This window comes from Alosa sapidissima, chromosome 15 (assembly GCF_018492685.1).
Source record: "Alosa sapidissima isolate fAloSap1 chromosome 15, fAloSap1.pri, whole genome shotgun sequence".
Taxonomy (NCBI): domain Eukaryota; kingdom Metazoa; phylum Chordata; class Actinopteri; order Clupeiformes; family Clupeidae; genus Alosa; species Alosa sapidissima.
Window position 1 is genome coordinate 663,001 of NC_055971.1, and position 21,000 is coordinate 684,000.

General features: G+C 40.1%; 1 protein-coding gene and 1 long non-coding RNA gene across 2 annotated transcripts in view; both read right to left on the minus strand.

The window, feature by feature from the left end:
- zc3h4 (zinc finger CCCH-type containing 4) overlaps positions 1-21,000 on the minus strand; it is an 86,106-nt gene that overhangs the window by 32,590 nt on the left and 32,516 nt on the right. Inside the window, exons 5-6 of the mRNA XM_042063076.1 lie at positions 19,195-19,346; positions 7,650-7,746 (exon numbers count right to left, since the gene is read on the minus strand). Of these exons, the coding sequence (XP_041919010.1) occupies positions 7,650-7,746; positions 19,195-19,346 (249 nt within the window). The remainder of the gene's footprint in view (positions 1-7,649; positions 7,747-19,194; positions 19,347-21,000) is intronic.
- Positions 4,582-7,096, minus strand: LOC121683438. The gene is made up of 2 exons (XR_006022792.1): positions 5,469-7,096; positions 4,582-4,910 (listed from the first exon to the last, which is right to left on the minus strand). It is a non-coding gene; the product is annotated as an uncharacterized LOC121683438 (long non-coding RNA).

Sequence of the window (21,000 nt, forward strand, 5' to 3'; positions counted from 1 at the left end):
ATCCCCATCAGTTCTCTTAACTCAAATAAGCATGACAAAATTTGTGAAAACAATGTCCAGTTTTGCTGCTGTTAAATAAGCCGAGAGTGAAGCGGAATTAGCTAGTAATTACGTTACGTTGTTACAGTGTGGTTGACTGTCTGTCCTTTTAACTTTTGACAATGTGACTGAAGATGTATTTCTTTAATAGCGTGACAGTTATAGCAGTGAGACGTACCATCTCTCCCCGGCCTGTTATTTTGAAAGCGTATGTTTTACAATTTGCAGTATGACGTTATCCATTGTTAAATTATGGCTCATCATAGACTAGCTAACCACAAAGCTAGCTAATGCCATGAATATCAGTGGAAGACCGCTAACGTTAACATTAATGAGCTTGGAAACCACAACAAACTTATTCTGCCTAAATAAAGTAATGATTACTGTATTTTTAACTAGTATATCTGTAGTTACAGTCCCTGCATTGTAAAATGTAAGTTAGACGTGCGAGGAGTGAACATTTAGACATAGAGAGAAAGTATCAAACGTAGCTTGTGCAAAACGTAGTTTGTGCATAAAAGTTAGCTTTTCTTTTACACGTGTGTGAAATCCAATGACGCCAAGTGTGCGTTTCAGACTGTCGTTCAGCCGCAGCATTAACGAGTTACATAATGGATTTAGACCACTAAATAGTAGGTTTTAGAAGGCAGGCAGCAACTGATGATTGAAATTGGTTTGATGTAGCTTATGGAAATAATTTTAAAAGTGCAGGTAAAGGGATAAGCAAGCTGACATTGTAATTATAAGGTAGCTTATAAGGCAATAGGTACTAATTATTACACACGCACACTCAAACATTTAGGAGTGACCTTTATCTTGTTTAATGATAATACAAATGATGATGATAGTAATAATGTCATCATTGGGGGCCAAGCAGCAAAGGCACCCATTGTGTTTGTTAGTTTTCTTATTATTATTCCTCTGGCATGGGAGTCTATGGCAGCCCATATAACCGTCTGGTGAAAAGTTGTGAAATTTGGCACACTAATTAGGCACAGTCCCATGATTAATTTAACCAGAGGTTCAAGTCAGCACCTCGAGCACTCTAGCGCCACCAACAGGCCAAAGTTGGACGTGCGTTCATGCAAGTAACTTTTGACCCATTGGCCCGATTGTCAAATATGAGGTATCGTTAGAATCTTTGGACCAAGCCGAGTTCAACGTTGAATGACGTCATTTTACGCCATGATGGATTTTCCGCCATATTGGATTTAATCACCTAAAAGTTTTCACAGGTCACAAAGTTTGTCCGATTGACACCAAACTTTACACACATAATCTTCCGTCCAAAGCTCAAAAAAGTTATCCCTTTTTGTCTTCAAATCTAAAACCGTTTGCCCGTAACAGCCAATCAAAACTGGCGGCGAAGCCACCAAACAGGAAGTGAAGTGATATCTCAGCAAAGCTTTCACGTATCAAAACCAAACTCGGTACATGGGGTCAGGACCAAATAAGGAGGAGGCTCAATAAATATAATGACTTTTGACCTATAGGTGGCGCTATAATTAGCTAAATTACCTTTTGGCCTGTAACGGGTGTTGTGTTTGGAATTAAAACTTACTAATGGTGATTTTTAATTCTGTGGGAGATCCTAAGTCCGACAGATGTGAATTTGTGACGTCAACGTAATTGATTTGGCCGCCATATTGGATTTAATCAAAAACAGCTAAAAGTTTTCACAGGTCACAAAGTTTGTCCAATTGACACCAAACTTGACACACATAATCTTCAGTCCAAGCCTCAACGCCTTTATCTATCAAAACCAAACTTGGTACATGGACTCAGGACCCGATCCTGAGGACCCACAATACATTTGGTATACTTTGACCACTAGGGGCGCTATAATTAGGAAGACTTTTACGTATCGACACCAAACTTGATACGTTGATTCATAAACACATCCTATGGACCCACAATAAATTTGGTGACATTTGACCACTAGGGGCTCTATGATTAGCAACACTTTCACCTATCACAACCAAACTTGGTATGTGGACTTGGGACTACATCCTGAGGATGCACAATTAATTTGGTGTGCTTTCACCACTAGGGGTGCTATAATTATCAACACTTTCACCGATTTAAACCAAACTTGGTATGTGGACTTGAGGACACACAATAAATTCGGTGACCTTCGAATCCAGTCCAGTCCAATCCAATTCAATCCAATCAAGTCCAGTCCAGTCCAATCCAATCCCAACTCCTGCTCAACTGCTTGGCCCCCTCATTGCTGCTTGCAGCTATATTTATTTTTTGTAATTATTAAGTCTTAGTTCAAAGTTATATTTATGAAGCTTACCAAGTCTTTTAATACTGGTAACTTTGATTTGGTTGTTGTTGTTGTGTTTTTGTTCAAAAGACTAGGTTTAATATCTTAAGTTTCTATTTTTATACATTTTATTTATCAGAACTTTAATATATTTCGATGTTCCTCTATTCCACTGTGACAATATTATTTAAAAATAAACAAGTTTGTTTTTAAAATGCATTATCATATTATTTTAGTCAATACTCATAAATAACTAATATTCGGGAAATCTGTTAATGTTTTGTTGAAAAACATATATATATATATATATATATCGGCCGATATATCGGAATATCGGATTTTTAAATCAACAAATATTTGTCGTAAATATCGGAATCGGCCTTCAAAATCCTTTATCGGTCGGGCTCTACTAGTAATAGCCTAGGTAATATCAGTCCGCTGCTGCCGTTACTTACAGCGGGGAAAATAAGTATTGAACATGTTAACATTTTTTTCAGTAAGTATACTTCCAGTGAGGCATTTGCATGAAATTATCACCAGACATTAGTATTAACTTAGGTAATGCACACATATAAATATAATGTCCATAAGTAGAGTTATGAGTAAACAAGTGGAATGCCACAGGAAAAAAAGTATTGAACACGCCTACTGAAAATGTTTAAATACTTTGTGGAAAAACCTTTATTTGTAATGAGAGCTTCAAGGCATTTCCTGTATGACAAAACTAATCAGTCACAGTATTCAGGTGTGATTTTGGCCCATTCTTTTAAACAGATAGTCTTTTAATATGGAAGATTCCAGGGGTCCCTCTTGTAAATCCTGATCTTTAGTTAACTTCCAAAACTGTTCAATTGGATTAAAGTCAGGGCCTTGATTTCCTTTCTCTGAAACCAGTTGAGAGTTCTTTGCTGAATGCTTTGGATCACTGTCCTGCTGGAAGGTCTAGCCATGTCTCATCCTCATCGTCCTGGTGGATGGCAAGATTCTCCCAGAAAAAAATGGCTTCATTCATCATTTCTTCAACTGTATGAAGTCTGCCAGTACCATGAGATGAAAAACAGGCCCACACCGTGATGCCTCCACCTCCAAACCACACTGTTGGTGTGGTATTTTTAGGGTGATGCACAGTGCCATTTCTCCTCCAAATATGGTGTGTAGAGTAGGACATCCAAAAAGTTCAATTTTGCTCTCGCCTGACCAGAATACATTCTCTCAGTATTTCATAGGCTTGTCCAAATGTTGTATAGCAAACTTTCAACGAGCTTCAACATGTTTTTCTTCAGTAATAGATTCATGTGGGGTGAGCGTGCATAGAGGCCATGGTGGTGGAGTGCATTACCTATGATTTTCTCTGTAACAATTGTACCTGTTGCCTCCAAGTCTTTCTGGAGCTTTCTCCGAGTGGTCCTTGGCTCTTAGGCTACTCTTCTGACTATCCTTCTGACTTCCTGGTCAGAAATCTTGTGAGAAGATCCTGGCCGATTGATGATGCAGTGATGTTCCTTCCACTTGCAGATAATGGTTCTAACACTGCTTACTGGATGATTCTGAAGTTTTGAAATGCATCTGTAACCAATTCCATTGATATGTTTTCCAACAATAATGTTGCAAAGGTCTTGGAAGAGCTCTTTGCTTTCACCCATCATGAAATGTTTCTTGTGTGACACCTTGGTAACGAAAAACCTTTTTATAGCCCATCAATATGTTCTAATTGTTTTTATATAACAGTTCTACTACCAACTAATCAAGTTTAAATACATACAATTTTGTTTTCTAACGTGGATCTTGCCTTCCCCAAAAGATAGTTACTACTAAACTACCACATTCTACTTTCATCTGGCCCACAACACTGTGGGGAAAAAACAAACAAATACTACAAATACTGTGCCACGTTATTTTCTGCAAACCTTAAAGGAGAATTTTGGCCATTTTTCACATAGTTCTCGGATTTTCGAGGTCACCGAGTACTGTCGGTATGGAAAACAATCTGTCCTACCTAGCTCGAGTTGCTGCAGTCAACAGCTAGAGCTGCCAGGCAGCTACAGTGTTACACTCTGGGGCATGTTCATGAGCCCCCATGTCCATGCCTCCAGAGTGTAGCACTGAGTCCATCCAACAGAGGGCACCATCTAAAAAAGACCTATGCACATCACTCTTCAAACTTCAAATGACAGGTTTTAAGATAGCACTTGGGAAATCTAAATATACCAGAGAAAAAGAGGACTGAATTTCAAGGGTGGAAAATAGGAAACTTCACAGTATTTTGTGACTAGTCTCAGTTCAAAAATAATATGTTTAATACATCACAAAAGTATTGCTGTTTTCAACACATTTTTGAACATTTTGTACTTTTTTTTGTACACACTCATTATCTCAAGTTCTACATGCAGCACAATGATCATTCAGGCCAAGCTATAAATTCATCTCCAGGGTTTTTATTGACTTCATTAAGTTCGCTTTTATATACAGAACAAAATGTCCTGTATAATTCTATAGATGTTGATGCCCAACTGGTGCCTTCTGCAGATGAGCATGTTGAGGTGAGAGAGAGACAGGCGGAGGGAGAGCTGCCAGAATCACAGCGCCAGACCCTGTTTTATCACTGCAAGAAAAAATAATAATACAATATAAATAAATGCAAAATTAACTAATAATAACTAAATGTTCTCATGACTTAATTGTGTAATGGATTACGGTAAACTGTTGCTTCAAGCTATTAAATTGAGCAAGCACTATAATTTAAATGGCTACCAGATACAGTAATTTCAGAATTTCAGAGGATTTCAATCCAACATTGGCATTCCAACAGGTATATCATTACTATGCATTTCTGATCCTTCTAGTGTAACTTCAAACATGGTCCTCAGCAACATGCTAACCTGTATTATAATCGTTACAAATAGGCTACTCTAATATATTGATGAACAAAACACACATAATTTAATATTATTATACATTACTGTCCCCAAGCAAGCACACAGTGGGGTGTCAAGCTAGCTCTGCTATGTTGTTTTACACTGTAGTGTTCAGCTACATGCAAGCCTATTACAGGGATTGCTAATAAGCTACACTAATATGCTAAGGACAAATACTGAAATTATTATTACTATGCATTACTTCATGCACATGACGTGAATCAATATGTATTTAAGTCACTTACACACCGACGTCAGCATGAATTCCAAACTCCAACACATCCAACCACCCAGTCCATGCTAGCGGCCATAGGGCTAGCATTGCTGAGATAATCCTCCTTATCCTCCTCACGGTCTTTTCTGAAAAGCTCCTCATGAATTTCAACCATAGTCTGGCTTCTTCTTGTCATGATGACCACAGGCAATGTAGACCAGCTACAGACTGTATATTGCTCTAACAAAGTCACTACGAATGCAGCAGACCATGTCACCTGCACGGTATCCGAGCTACTGTACTAAAAAATGGCTTCCGAGCAGATGTGGAAATTGTTTCGGAATCCTGAGTTAAGCACCAGTCATGCAAACTCAATTACACAACCAAACATGACAAATGACCCACCTACGTTTTTGTTAGAATAAGTACTATTTGTTAGGAAAGGTGTCAATCACTTCTGGGATGCCTGACAAGAACTAGGAAGTGATATGATGGGACACATTTGAACATGATGTAGTGCTGATACCATAGGTGCAAAACTGTCACTCATGCCAAATAGTTGGTTGACAGCCAGTACAAACCACAGAATCTAGGAGAGGACATCTTCAGCTTTGTATTCATGTACAACTTTACGTGAAGACACATTATGTGGTCGTGAAAAATTAGAGAACATTAGCTTGTGTTTACATATGCTTACGGTTACCATTTTCCTCTACCTAGTGAGCAAGAAAAATAAACAACTTTATAGGCATCCACTTCAAGCTGGAACTTGTGATTCAGATGTTTGGAAGGTAATTTAATTTCCTGTGACAAAATCTAAGGTTATATATTACATCTTAAACATGTTTAAAGGGCTAAGTTTTGGGAGTTTTCATAAAGTTAACTTTGAAAGTCACAACTGGCCTTGCAGCGGGCCCACTAGGGGGCGCTTCTGCAGTAACAGGTTAATAGAAATTTGGTTATGAAGCATGCATAATGAATTGTAGCTTTGTGCACGAGGGGAAAAAATGAAAATGTAGCTACAAGCAGCAATGAGGGGGCCAAGCAGTCCAGCAGGCCGGAGTTGCCACGGCAACTCGATGCTATCAGAAACATGACTGTAAGCACTCACAGCAAGTTTCATGTCAAGCAACCAAAGACTGCCTCCTAAGGCGACTTCTTGTTCGATTTTAGCTGTGATGGGCGAACACTTACAATTAATGTCATAACTATTTTGAGGCTTAGTCTGAAGATCATCAGACCTGCACTTTCTGAATACATTATTTTCAGTGCAGCAAAGCTGTACATTTATTGAACAAATTATTTAATTACATAATTTCCAGGGAAGCCTGGGAGTGAATGGGGCAGTGATCTGGCCTCAAAGCTGGGCAGGTAAAGTCAAAAGGCAAGCTGCTGCTTAAATTCTCACTTGCCAGTAGATTAGATTAGATTCAACTTTGTCATTTAGTAGAGTACAGGTACAGAGCCATGGAAATGCAGTTGACATGCATTTCAGTGCAAATTTAGTGCAAAGAAGCATTAAATACCAAGTGCAGGTAGAGTATGGTTGTGTATACAATAGAGTAATATAATAGAGTACCGAAGTCTGACGTAGCGTTTCCATGACGGCAGAATCACTGGGTCTAAACAAACTTTCGAAGTGGCTTAAATAGCATTGAATGTAGACATGTGGCATCATTTCTAGCTAATAAATTGTTTTAAATGTAGGCTATAGCCATTTAAACGTGCTTTACCTGCTAGGCAGCAGCTTACCCACATAACACGCATTCCCTGGCAGGTGTAATATAAAGAAACAAAATTCCAGTGGATATTTCACGTCTTCTCAAAGACTGGCGGCTGTGAAAAGTGACGTTTTTTGCTTAAAAAATAAAGCCAAAATACGTCCGTGAATTTAAGGATTTTAACCGCATGCTGTGAAGTTACATGCAGATCTCTTTTATGGAGGAAACCCATGCTAAAATAAAACTCTGTAGTCACAAATTTGATCGTGTTGGTATGAATATATGTTGTAGTATGTGATTACTATGCATGACTAAATGCAGAGGCCAAATTTCCCTCACGGGTTTCCCTCACTTATACTTAAATTACCTATCAATACTGTTTAGTCTAAACTAGAGCTTGGGATAACCTTATCTAACCTAACCTTGCTGCTCTCTTACTTTGAATGAATGGAGCGTACCTGTCTGACAATTCAATGCTAAACAACTCTTACCACGTCCACGGTCTTTAGACTTTCTATACTGGTTCATCTCTTTAGAGTAATCTTCAAAATCATCTTCTCCCATGTTATCAAAGTCATCATCTGCAAACTGAACAAAACAGAAATATTTGTTAGAAAATACACGTCTTGAAATTCAGTCATTTATTTATTATACTAATTCATAAAATCATAAAAATGAGGGTGTAACAATGTGATGGTAATTTTGATACCACAGATGAATAGAGACCCAGTCAGACCAATAGTATGAAAAATCAGGAACAGAGTTTATTTACAATGATGTGCATCAAGGGAGAGACAGCATGACTTCACCTAAAGATCCATCAGCTGCTCTAACTAGACAATGAATGGATTAGGGTTTAAGTATCCTTCCAGGCTGACGGGAGATGGCGTTGGTCATCCCATCTCACGTGGACTACACTGAATCAGACTCTGATTAGTGGCAACCTGGCAATCCGGAGCAGATAGCTACTGACGCAGCCATGCAGAACAGTGAAACAGTGCAAAGTCATAATATTCCCGCTTATCTCTAAATACAGTCACACATTGATATATACACAGGGACAGTACAGATATCATACAGTCATTGCATAGACTCATATTTTTAGTATCAAAGTGACCCACTAATGAGAATTGCAGAAGATTAATATTGGACATAATGCTCTATTCCACTTTCTCTCAAATGTGAGAGACGTGACTCATTAAGCATCAACACATGCATGCTTATTTTTGCACCAACATTTTCTCCACATGAAATTTCTCTCTTGCCCTCCTAAGCTGTAGATGGCGGCATGCAGCCTTGTTGAAGTCCACCTTACATTTGATTGTTTACACCATAGATATACAGTGGGTCCCGGTTAAGTTTGGACGGGTTCCTTCATGAATCACGCACCCCATTTTCTCAGAAGAAATGGCACAAACTGCAGTTGACACAAACAACCACAAGGTGTCACTTGGGAGTTCTGCCACTACTATTTTTGATGCGACTTGACTTACTGCTTCCATGACGCAGCGGGGGCACGGGAACTTAAATTGATCACGGTAGTTTAAGCTTACACTTGACAAAACATTCTAATATGAAAATGTAGATGCAATTGTTGTAAAATTGTGCAGCTCCTTTAAGAAAGCACCGTGCGCAGGGATGGAGAGAGAGAAAGCGAGAGGGGATATGTGTGTTAGAACTCAGATGCGTGTGGAAAAAGTATGTGCTGTTGAGACTGGAGCGAGTCATATTCAAAATAATGCAAAAAATAAATCCGCAGATAAAACCAATTATCCTCATTGCAACCTCAGCATGCCTGCTTGCCGACGTTCAAACGAAAAAGATATCAAGGCACCTTTTGCGTTTGAATGTAGCACAAAAAATGTTTAAACAGCTGGACAAATGATTTAGCTAATTGATTATAGCCTGTACACCAGCAATTGTTGAACATTTACCTGTACAAGTACATTGACAGTAGCCCAGCCTAACAGCATGTTGTAGGCCTACTGTAAACATTTCACTTAAATTGCAACCGCAATATGCCTGCTTGCCGACGTTCAAACGACAACGAAAAAGATATCAAAGCAACAAGAGGGTTGAGTCTGAATGACACTGAGTTTTAGACACTGAGTTTTTGAAGTTAAGAAATATTTTCGTATAAAAAAATGGTCATTCTTCAATCTCCTTCTTAACGTCCTTAACGTCCCAAAACAACGATCAATGATCATCAAATTTCTCTCTCATATTGCTCCTCATAACCATCTATAAAAAAAGTGTTTTTTCTTTTCTTTTTGAGCACGTCCGAATACCAGGACATAACGCACTGGACCTTATAATAGGCTCGAGATATAATTCCAAAGGGGGCAGATAGGGGCCACTGCACTTAAAACTTAAAAAGATGAAGCTTCCCAAACTTTGAAATTGCGATCAGTGACTGGCATCGGGTGAACGAAGCTTTTCGAAGTTGAACAGGCTATTAAAAACTATTTGCGCACCTCCATGTCACAGGAGAGACTGGGCTCTCCCTTCTATGAAAAAGACGTTAGGCCAGTTTGCAGGTAGCCTATGATTTCATTGCTGAGTTTGCGGCAAAGCAAGAAAATGTTTTTTTTCCTGAGTCAGGATATGGCGAGTCAGTGTCATTTATTTGTCCAATGTTAGCCTATAGATACAGACCAGTACATCAATAGTTTGAATGTCGTGTGTGTTTCTGCTCATTGACAAATACCATTCAGCACAATGATTCATGCCCAATTAATTCCCCCTGTTAAAGTGTTCGCCTTTGTTACACTATTTGGTTTCGTGATGTAGCCTATGATAAACACCATATGGCCAAATATGTGACTCAGCTAATGTTATAGGCTATACAATTGAATTTCCCCTCTTAAAGACAAGCTGGTGTAGCTTATTAGACTAGGCTACTATTAAAATACACCGACGGTAGCCTTGGCTATGTGTAAAGTAAGCTATCGCATGATTTCATGCACGTAAGTGAAAAGGGCCTTGCATCTGTCAAGTTCGCACAGGGCCTCACACCCCCTTGCGACGTCCCTGCAGCTCCTCCTAAGACAGCGAGGAAAAAGATAAAATACGCGATCAACCCGGGAAAAGTTGACAGGTTTGTTTCGGTCCCGGTGATTATTTGTGAAATTGTGCAAACAACAGCCTTTTCAAGGCATTTCAAGGAAGGAGTCATAGCATGCAATCTCCCAAATTGACCCAGTAGCCTAAGGCATCAATAAATTGTTGGGACTGGGGAGGGTAATGCGTTTGGAGGGTCATAGAAAAATTTCTTGCTGGCGAGGGAGGGTCATGTCTTTTTTGACTAACGCTCCCAAAACTCCTCCGGTAGCCCCTTAAATAAATAACGAACAGTCCCTAATTGATTAATAGCCTGTAGGCCTACACAGCAATTGTTGAACATTGACCTGTACAGGACATTGACAGTAGCCCAGCCTAACAAGCAAATGTTGCAAAAGACATCAAAAGACGCAATTAATAAGAAATCAATAATGTAATCTGCATCGCTTTATTTAACAAACTGCAAGCAACGAGAGGATTGAGTTCGCTGTGAGGCCAAACCCAAGAGCAGAGCCTATCTGTTAAGGCAGTCGATAGGCTATATGGTAACGAGCTGTGTGTGCCTGGAAAGACGATAGATGACGGCTCTGGTCATCCCATACCCTCCCCCCACTTCCTGTAGCCTACCATTATGAAGGCCTGTGGGGAGTAGCCTAAAACGACTCGTTGCCGTTTTAGGACATTAAGCTTTTTCACGTTAAGCCCCCCTCCCCCATCCCCTTCTTTCACAAGCAGTGGGGGAGCACGGGGCACAAAGTAACACTTTTTGGCTTTGGCTAAATATTTCTAAAATCATTTGAGTTTCACTAGTCACGTTTTAACAAGCAACACTTGTTATTGAACTAATAACAGACGTGTGTCGAAAATTGACTTTATTTTCCATACGGAGAAATAACATATGCAGAGTCTAACCAAGGTCAATCTTGGCAAAAAAAGCCCTCAAACCTGAAAACACAAAACAGGCAAAAGTGCAAAACATCACAAAACTAACTAAACTAACACACGCATATTTTTGTATTGCAATCATTGCAGCCTACAGTTGTAACAGCGCGTTACAACTAACCCCGCTGGGTCACGTTTCTTTTAAGATAAGATAGCTCCTATGTGTTGACTACATGTTTTTAAAACGGTGTTCGTTTTTGGCCTACAAGACGATTATTAGTCAGTGAGCTGCACCCACAACTCAGTAATCGAAAGACAAGTAGCCTACCACCTATTTACTTTGATGCCTTCAAAAGACGTTTTGCTGTAGATCTACGTGAAAACACGTCCATACGGACTGAACATTTGTGGAACACCGTCTCATAGTAATGTGGTTAACTGACCAATATGTCCCGATCAACCATCTGCAACTAGGAAAAAAGTTCATGTTACATTTAACCCAGCGTTACTTTGTGCCCCGCGCTCCCCTGCAGCTTTCTGAAGCTGTAGGCCTAACAACACCACCTTGACGTGAAAAAGCTTAATGTAGCTTATGTCCCAAAACGGCAACAAGTCGTTTTACTCCGCGTATGCGCTCATTATAAAGAACGTTTAACGTGTCACAAAAACAGCTATCAATTAATCACCAAACGTCTTCTTTATATGGTTCTGCTCCTGCCTAGATTCGAACTCAGAACTGCCTGAAAGTTGCAGACCTGTTCTGGAAATATGTGCATTAACCCACTCGACCGTCAGACAACGCTATCTGCTTCGAGTAGGCCTAGGCCTATGGTTGCTGTGGCACAGTCTTGAGTGACCGAATTTGTTTTCCTTTGTCATATGAATGCTGTCATTTTGTTAACATTACTGTTAAGGAGATGCTGTAGGCAAAGGCTATATTTCAACCTCGCTAGTGTAGTTAAAAACAATCAGAACTATTCACGAGGTTTCTGGGCAGCATATTTATGTTCTGTTAGCAAGCAAACTTCTCATGACTGCCGACAAAGTAGCCTACTGCCAGCTGACGAAGCTCTCATTTTAAAACATTACTGAGAGACAGGCAGGCACTGTACAATCAAAAAATCTTGCCACTGAATCCAAAACTATGTTTAACATTATGTACAAAGCTTATAGGCTACAGTGGACAAGCATGTTGCAGGGGCTGCTAAAAACACAGAGAAACAAACTGAAAACTCGGCCAATCACAGCCCTTGCTGGTCCGGTTCGACCGCAGAACGCCACAGCGGACTATGCTGCCCCCAAGCGGCTGCAGTTGTACTTACATTTCACCCAGCTGCGTGAATCACCTTGATGGTGAATGAAGTGTCAATTCTTAACTGGGACCCACTGTACATAATAAAGGCTAGATGTCTTATGGCGAAGTCTCTAACGGCATCACCGGCCGCCATCTTGTCACAGGCAAGCTATCTGGTGGGCTCTGTGGTACCTGGTGTAAGGTGAGTGATCTGCACGAACACAAATACTCTTATCTCGCTGAAATCTTGACGGATTTACAAACGGTTTGGTTTCTTACAAACATTATTAACGTAGCTATAATCTGGACTTGACTTACACACGTGAGTTCCTCAGTGTTCGGTTTATTAAACTTTACTTTTACCACATACATCCGCTGTATATATCTCTTCTACTAAAGGCAGAACAATGCCCCCAGGCTATTACAATGACACCTTCAGGTCACTACCGGTCATTACAGTATTCACCATTAAAACACAATGTTATGAGTTAGCGAGCTGACTGTGACAAGATGGCCGCGAGGTGCGGATGTCGACCTCCATTGGCCAGCAGCGCGGACGAGACATCTAAGCTTTATTATATATATCTATGGTTTACACACCTGCTTCGACTTTTAGCATCAATCTACTAGTTGTCACTGTCGTAGTAGTGGCAGAACTTTGGTAGCAAAGGAGTGGTAGATAACCTAAGAACGATCAGACAGGATGCGCTTTGCCACTTATAAAATGCAAGGTGCACTATGTTTTCATAAACATAGGCGCTTTTCCGCTTGGAGTTGAACTTTTTTCAATTCGAGGCGCTCAAGGCACTTCCGCAAAAACGCAAGACACGGCAAGTGCAAAAAACACCAAACGCTCTGGGCGCATAAGCAGCATGCAGAACACTTACTGCCAATTCGAAACAACATAAAAAAACGTGTCCTGTCTGATCTTTCCCTCAGAAAATATACACTCACTCCCCCATTGGTAAGCTCATTGATGTCTAATGAATTTGGGGCAACTATCTTATTTCACATTACTTATTAGCTTACCTCCGCAGTAAAACTATTTCAGCTGGAAGTTTTAATACGCAACTGTGGACTTGATTGCTGTGTAAATAGTTTGAGTTCAGCTGACACTGGCGCTGCCATCTGACTGTGATTATCCAGAACCATACAATGACAAACCACCTAATCAGTAACAAAGTTAGATCTGTGTGAATATATGCTATTTTAAAAGGCCATCAACCAACAACATATTTAAAAGGTAGTAGGCCTATCTAATGTTGGGAACTGCAAGAAAACAAGTTCAGACAATTCCTTACTTTGACCTCGGAAGTGTGTGTGTGTTGTTTATTAAAATGGTAGAAAAACTGAATCAAAAACGCTGTCCATCAACAAACAGTAGGCTTTTTCTGACTACGTAGTTACAGGAACTTATTTATAGGAACAGTCCACTTCTAAATCAGTTCTACTAACTACTCTCCCCCAAAACCTTTTTTTCATTTGTATTCGCACTGGCCAAGTGGCCATACAGTGGGTACTACATTCAATTGTCTGGCTTCACGCATGATTCTCACATGACCTCACGTGTGAATCACATGTCTTTTATTTATATTTCCCCAGTGAAGCTGCAATGACCCAAGTATGGCCCATAAATTTAGCCTACGCAACGTTTGTTTCCACAATATTACCCCCTGATGAGCTTTCAGTGGTTAAGGCGGAAATGGGAATCTGGGCGGGCATTTTGATGCTACATCATGTCCAGCCCACCACAGGAGATTGCAAATCTGACTGATCAAAAGCAGCAATAGCAGAGACAGCACATTATGACAATCACAAAGTCTCCAGTCATTTAACGCCTGCTAGAGTTGACTGAAGCTCGGAATGCAATGGTTGCCATTATAGGCTATCCTAAAATCCAGCGATAAAACAAAGCATGAACTTATTAGCGTCCGTCCTATCTGTCCTATATGTACGGCGGGGAAAATAAGTATTGAACACGTCAATATTTTTTTCAGTAAGTATACTTCCAGGCTATTCGCATGAAATTTTCACCGGACATTAATATTAACTTAGGTAATCCACACATATATAAAAATCCAAACATTAATGTCTAAAAGTTATGAGTAAAAAAGTAGAATGGCACGGGGAAAAAGTATTGAACACGCTAAGAAAAAGCAGTACACAAAGGTAAGAAATGGCAAGGAACAAACTGGAATCTATAAGTAGTTAGAGAAATGATCCCTCCTATCTGTGCAAATTGATATAAGCTGGGTTAGTACATACTGGTGGGCTATAAAAAGGTTTTTTGTTACCAAGGTGTCAAACAAGAAACATTTCATAATGGGTAAAAGCAAATAGCTCTCCCAAGACCTTTGCAATCTTATTGTTGCAAAACATATCAATGGAACTGGTTACAGATGCACATCAAGACTTCCGAAGCATCCAGCAAGCAGTATTGGAGCCATTATCTGAAAGTGGAAGGAACATCACTGCATCATCACTGGCCATGCACAGGATCTCCTTGCAAGATTTCTGACCAGGAAGTCAGAAGGATAGTCAGAAGAGTAGCCAAAGAGCCAAGGACCACTCGGAGAAAGCTCCAGAAGGACTTGGTACAGTTGTTAGAGAGAAAATCATAGGTAATGCACTCCACCGCCATGGCCTCTATGCACGCTCATCTTGCATGACTCTATTGCTGAAGAAAAAGATATCAAAGCTCGTTGAAAGTTTGCTACACAACATTTGGACAATCCTATGAAATACTGAGAGAATGTATTCTGGTCAGGCGAGAGCAAAATTGAACTTTTTGGATGGTATACTACACACCATATTTGGAGGAGAAATGGCACTGTGCATCACCCTAAAAATACCCTACCAATAGTGAGGTTTGGAGGTGGTGGCACCAGGATGATGAGGATGAGACATGGCTAGACCTTCCAGCAGGACAATGATCCAAACCATTCAGCAAAGGAAACTCTCAGTTGGTTTCAGAGAAAGGAAATCAAGGCCCTGACTTCAATTGAACAGTTTTGGAAGTTAACTAAAGATCAGGATTCACAAGGACCCCTGGAATCTTCAATATTAAAGGAGTATCTGTTGAAAAGAATGGGCCAGAATCACACCAGAATACTGTAACTAGTTAGTTTCGTCATACAGGAAATGCCTTGAAGCTGTCATTACGAATAAAGGCTTTTCCACAAAGTATTTAAGAAATTTCAGCAGGCGTGTTCAATACTTTTTTCCTGTATCATTCCACTTTATTACACATAACTCTACCTATGGACTTTAATGTTTGGATTTTTTTATATGGGTGGATTGTCTGAGTTAATACTAATGTCTGGTGAATGCAAGTAGCCTCATTGGAAGTATACTTACTGAAAAACATGTTGACGTGTTCAATACTTATTTTCCCCGCTGTATATCTTCTGATTTTAAAGGAACCGTATGTAAGAAAAATATTTCAATTAATCATAAAATGGCCCTGATATGTCACTAGACATTAAGAAATCATGTTCATTTCAAATACTTATATCACTGACAACAGTAGTGCGGCCAGGATATTGTCATTTACAAAGTGAAGTTGCAGCCCTCAACTGATGTTGATGTTGTGTTTTGGCCTGATGCGCCACCCTCCACCTATCTACTAATCACAAAGTCAGTAGTGTTTCGCCATCAGGGTTGGCAACCTCGATCAGGGGGGAGGGGGAAGGGATACACCGCTCTTCCGTATTTTGAAAGTGATTGCAGTACCAGTTTTGGCCACAATCTTACATATGGTTCCTTTAATGTTTACAGATATTTAGGCGATATTTGTAACATTTATTTGGCCTGTTATAAAATTGTGTATTGAACAATTTAAACACATTGTGAAACCTAAACCCCAAAGTTGGAGACATGCATATAGACATTGCTGCAAATGTCTGCAAAAAAACGGATTACTCTGGAATGGCTAACTGTACAGGGTACAGCTATACACCTTTGTGTTCGGTAAGGTCTGCTGTTTATTCTGATATATGGTTGGTCATGTGTTGAGGGAAAGTTGGTGAAGTATTCCACCGAGATGAATGGGTAGGGAGACGGGCGCTAGGGCTGGGACAACGCATCGACGTAATCGATGACATCGACGCAAAAAATACGTCGACGCAAAATATGAGCGTCGATTCGTCAAGCATAACGTGTGCTGCTAAATATTTTTAATCTTACACCTTCAGTGTTTTCCATACGTTGACTAATCTGTGGCTGGGCACCACGAAATCAAAACCGGCCACCACACGTTGATGTTCTGTTGTAGGCCTACTATTTAAATTAAAGATAAGATAAAATAATTTAATTTCGTGTGATACATGTGATGTCTGTGTGATGATGAGTATGCTACTTCGCGAGTAGCCTAGTTCAGCAAAGAATGGGTGAATTTGGACGCACTCTCTTTTTTGGCATTGTGCTGTCACTTTCTTCACTGCGTAAAATACTAAATTAATTTGCCCTGTGAATGCTAAGCTTAATTTGCCAGGCCATAGGCTAAATAAAAATCGCTAGTCGGACGTAACACAGAATATTGAAAAAAGGGGCCACCAAGGCCACTGTAGCCTGTGAACCTCCGATTTTCAAAGGCATCACGGCCAATGCAGGGGGAAACTCTTCTCTTCTCTTCTCGGGGAGCAGTGAGGGGTCAGCCTTGCCTACTGGTCGGGTTTCGAACTGGCAACCCTCCGGTTACAAGTCAGAAGTGCTAACCAGTAGGCCATCTGCCCCTAGACATAGACAATGGTTACCAGAGGTTTTCCTGAGCCCATATAATGACAGGTCTGGAGTTGATGCAGTGCCTTCTGAGGTCCAAAAGACCACGGCCATCCAATCTGTTTTTCAGCTCTTTCCATTGTTTGCAAAGATTTCTCTGGATTCTCTGAACCCTTAAAGGTGTACGTTTTTGAACATTCTAACATAAGATTCCGTTCCACAACAAGTGAAGGTTGTAAAATTCTATGTTGAAGTACCGAAAGTGTGACGTTGTGTTTCCATGACTGCAGAATCACTGGATCTAAACAAACTTTCGAAGTGGCTTAAATAGCATTGAATTTAGACATGCGGCATCATTTCTAGCTAATAAAAATAAATATAGCCATTTAAACATGTTTTACTTGCTAGTAACTAGTAACTAGTACTCGTCCAGTGTATAACTGGCGCTCCTGTGGCAAAAGGAGGTTGCATAGTGCTCTGTCACCGGTAAGCTCATGCACAGCATCTTTGAGATCATCACTACATGAGGCGTGAATTGTAAGCCTATATTATGGGGCTACTAACTATCTCAGTTTTCCCAGTTGGTCGAAAATGTTCTTTACTTCATAGTGCACATCATTTCGGGACCTCCAGTTTAAGCACAACTGGCATAAAGGATACATCGCAGCTGCCTTCAAAAACTACTGTTTGGGTAGTTGAAAGGTATCTTAGGAGGTATGAAAAGAGAGTTTGATCAGTTTGGAAGAGTACTTGTTGCCTTCTGGCCTGCACAGACAGTTGCTGCACGCAAACAAAATGTAAGTTGCCAGGTTCCAGTGGCAGCTTTATTGAAATTCTACAGAATTTGTGAATTGTGCATGAAGAACATGTTTCATACATGATCAGGCAACTTGGGTACCTTCAGAGAAACATACAATCGTAAGTTAGAGGGAAATGGGAGATGGACGCTACAACTATAACTCGCAATCAATAAAAACATTGCAAACATGAGTTTCTCAAACTATGGACCATGCAAAGAAAACTACTGGTCTGTGGAGGCTTCACTGCTGAAGTCAAATTATGTTTGGTACTTCCATCACCCGCTTGATGACTTGTGGCACAACTGAATAGAATCATTGAACCACAGACCGAAAAGAAAACACAATCAGTTAATATACTTGCTAATTTGGCATCAAGCATAGAAGAACACAGCTTAGCTTACCAGTGCATGATGCTGGAAAACTTATTCATGCACATTTTAACCGTTCAAATAAGAAATACTTACTGTTCACTCGCAATTAGAATAGACAGTTTTACATAAGAAAAGCAGTCCTCTGATGAGCATGTTTTCATTAAAAATTGTTTGTAAAAATCAAAGCATTTTTCAAATGTATTTAGGAAGTAAAGTCCTACCCTGTATTGCATCTACCCACACACACATTCATTAATTAGCTGATCTACCTATCTGGAGAATTGGGCTAATTAGAGTCAGCTGGAGCAGTCACAAATGGTGATAGGACTTCCACTTTCTGACTGTACGTACACACCGCCACCGACTTGAGCTTCCAAAGAAGCTCGGGTCGCCCTGTCAAGGACGCTTCAATCAAAAAGAGGCCAGCCACTTTGATGGTTCATTCAATAATCATACAGTGGCTCGGCATCTGGGCCATTCCACTGCCCCATTCACTGCCAGACGCCGGGCTTCCCTGGAAATTACAATTTTTGAGCGTTTGTCCAATAAACGTCCAGCTTTGCTGCGCTGAGAGATTGACAGTCCAGTGAAGCTGAGCTTTTATGGGTTTTTAAATTGAACAAAATCACGATAGACTAATCGTAAACTAAGTAGCCATGAAGTTCAACACGTTCAGGCATGCTCTAGTTGGAATAGTAATGTTACTGTAGTATTTGACAAAACATTTCGTAATATTTTAGAGGAGGCGCAGCTTCCCTTGTAGTCTTCGAGCAGTCACCTCTGATGGCAAACCGCATGACCATCGAATTTGGAGAAGAGGGGGCGGGGGAGACAACATTCTCCAACATTTTGAATTTGGACTTCAGTAGTTAGAAACAATAAAGCATCCAACACAGGACATCATACTAACCTCCAAATCGTCTCCATATGTGCCTTCATCATCGTTGTCTGCACCCATCTTTGCCCGTCCTCTTCCTCTGCTTCCTCCACCACCTCGCCCACCGCGACCCCTCATACCACCCCGCCCACGACCTCTCTGGTTTTTGAGTCTGCCTTTCCCGCCTGTCAAGAGAACACAGAACCCCAAATAATTAGCCAAATGTATATAATTTTGGGCATGACATGTCAAAATCAGTCCAGACAATTAAAAAAATGAAGACATGCTTTATTGAGTATCCTACAGTAAATGTACAGTTAATCATCTTTCAAATAATGTTGGTACAACCAAACAAGAGATAAGGGTACAATGTTTCAGGTAGTCTGTTAAGCTTGACAGAAACTCTAATCATAATTAACCGTGTAATTTATAATAAATGGAGATGAATGCATAGCAACCAGATACTTCCTTATATTAATTGTGATGGTGAGCCATTAACCCTTAGAACCCAAATGACACAAAGTGCGTCAAAAAACACACCCTTTCTTCTCTGTTACATTGCTCCAGAACTGTTCATCGCAGCGAGATGAAACCTTTATTGCATGACAGGGCAGAAGTGGGGCTTTCCAACGAGACTACACACTTGTCTGTACGATCAAGTATGAAAATAAAAAAAATCATGAAATTAAATCAAATTGCATCATATTTACAGTTTATACTTCTCTGCGTTCACCTGCACACCCATTACTCAGGTCAAGTCAGGTACAACCTCGGGTCAAGTCAGGTCAGATCAGTTCGTGTCACAGATATGGAGCGCAGAAAGGTCATTTTTCATCACTAAATAAAAAATGGCATTTATTTCCGTAAATCACACAGCACATATTTCTGTAAATTGCTCAGCCCCAGAGTATCCCTCCAACATGGCAATTATATTGCCCGATTCAGGACAGTCTGCCCTACACACACATGAAATGCATGTAGAGCTGTGAGCTTGCTGTGGTGAGATACATGTCGAAATATAAGAATTTTTACAATACACTTTTTATATTTTAATTCTTTAAAAATCAAAATAAAATCAATGCTAGTATTAATACATGAAATGATGATCTGGATAGCCTAGACTCTCCTGAAAAAAACAATATATAATATGTGTGTGTGGCACTTACAATGACCAGAATAAATCCTTATGAATAAAGGTAGTGAAAATGCCCTAAAAACAGCTTAGGGTTCTAAGGGTTAAGCTAGAGAATTTTACAATTTATGCAGAAACATACTACTACCCCTAGTGATCCAACAGAAATTGACCGTAAAATTTTCACCACCTGTCATGTGTCCTCAATTTCTAACGAACTTTTTGGTAAAACCAACATCAGCCATCAGATTTTGAATATCTCTGTTCAAGAACCAATTCCACAATTTTAATGTCAATGTGATGGCATCTTTCAGGGTCATCAAACAGCACCCATTAAGAGGCATATCTTACTATTATCTTGTATGAGTAATATGTATTTTTCAGAGTAGGTTTCTATCAGACTCAGGGCTTAAATTTCACTGCGGGATTGCGGGTATTGCGCATAATTTGTTCAAGTCCCGCAACTCTAGCCATCATAATGCGAGAAATTCCCGCATACACTTTTACAGCCTGTCTGATGACGTTAATATAGCCTAATCATTAAGTGGCGTGAATGCGGTATTGACCGGACTGATCAACTACCGAGTTGAACTGAACATAGCCTCATGCAGACGCACACACACACGGAGAGAGAGAGAGACAGAGAGAGAGAGAGAGAGAGAGAGAGAACCACTTTGCGCTTACGCAAATAGGCTACGCTACCATGG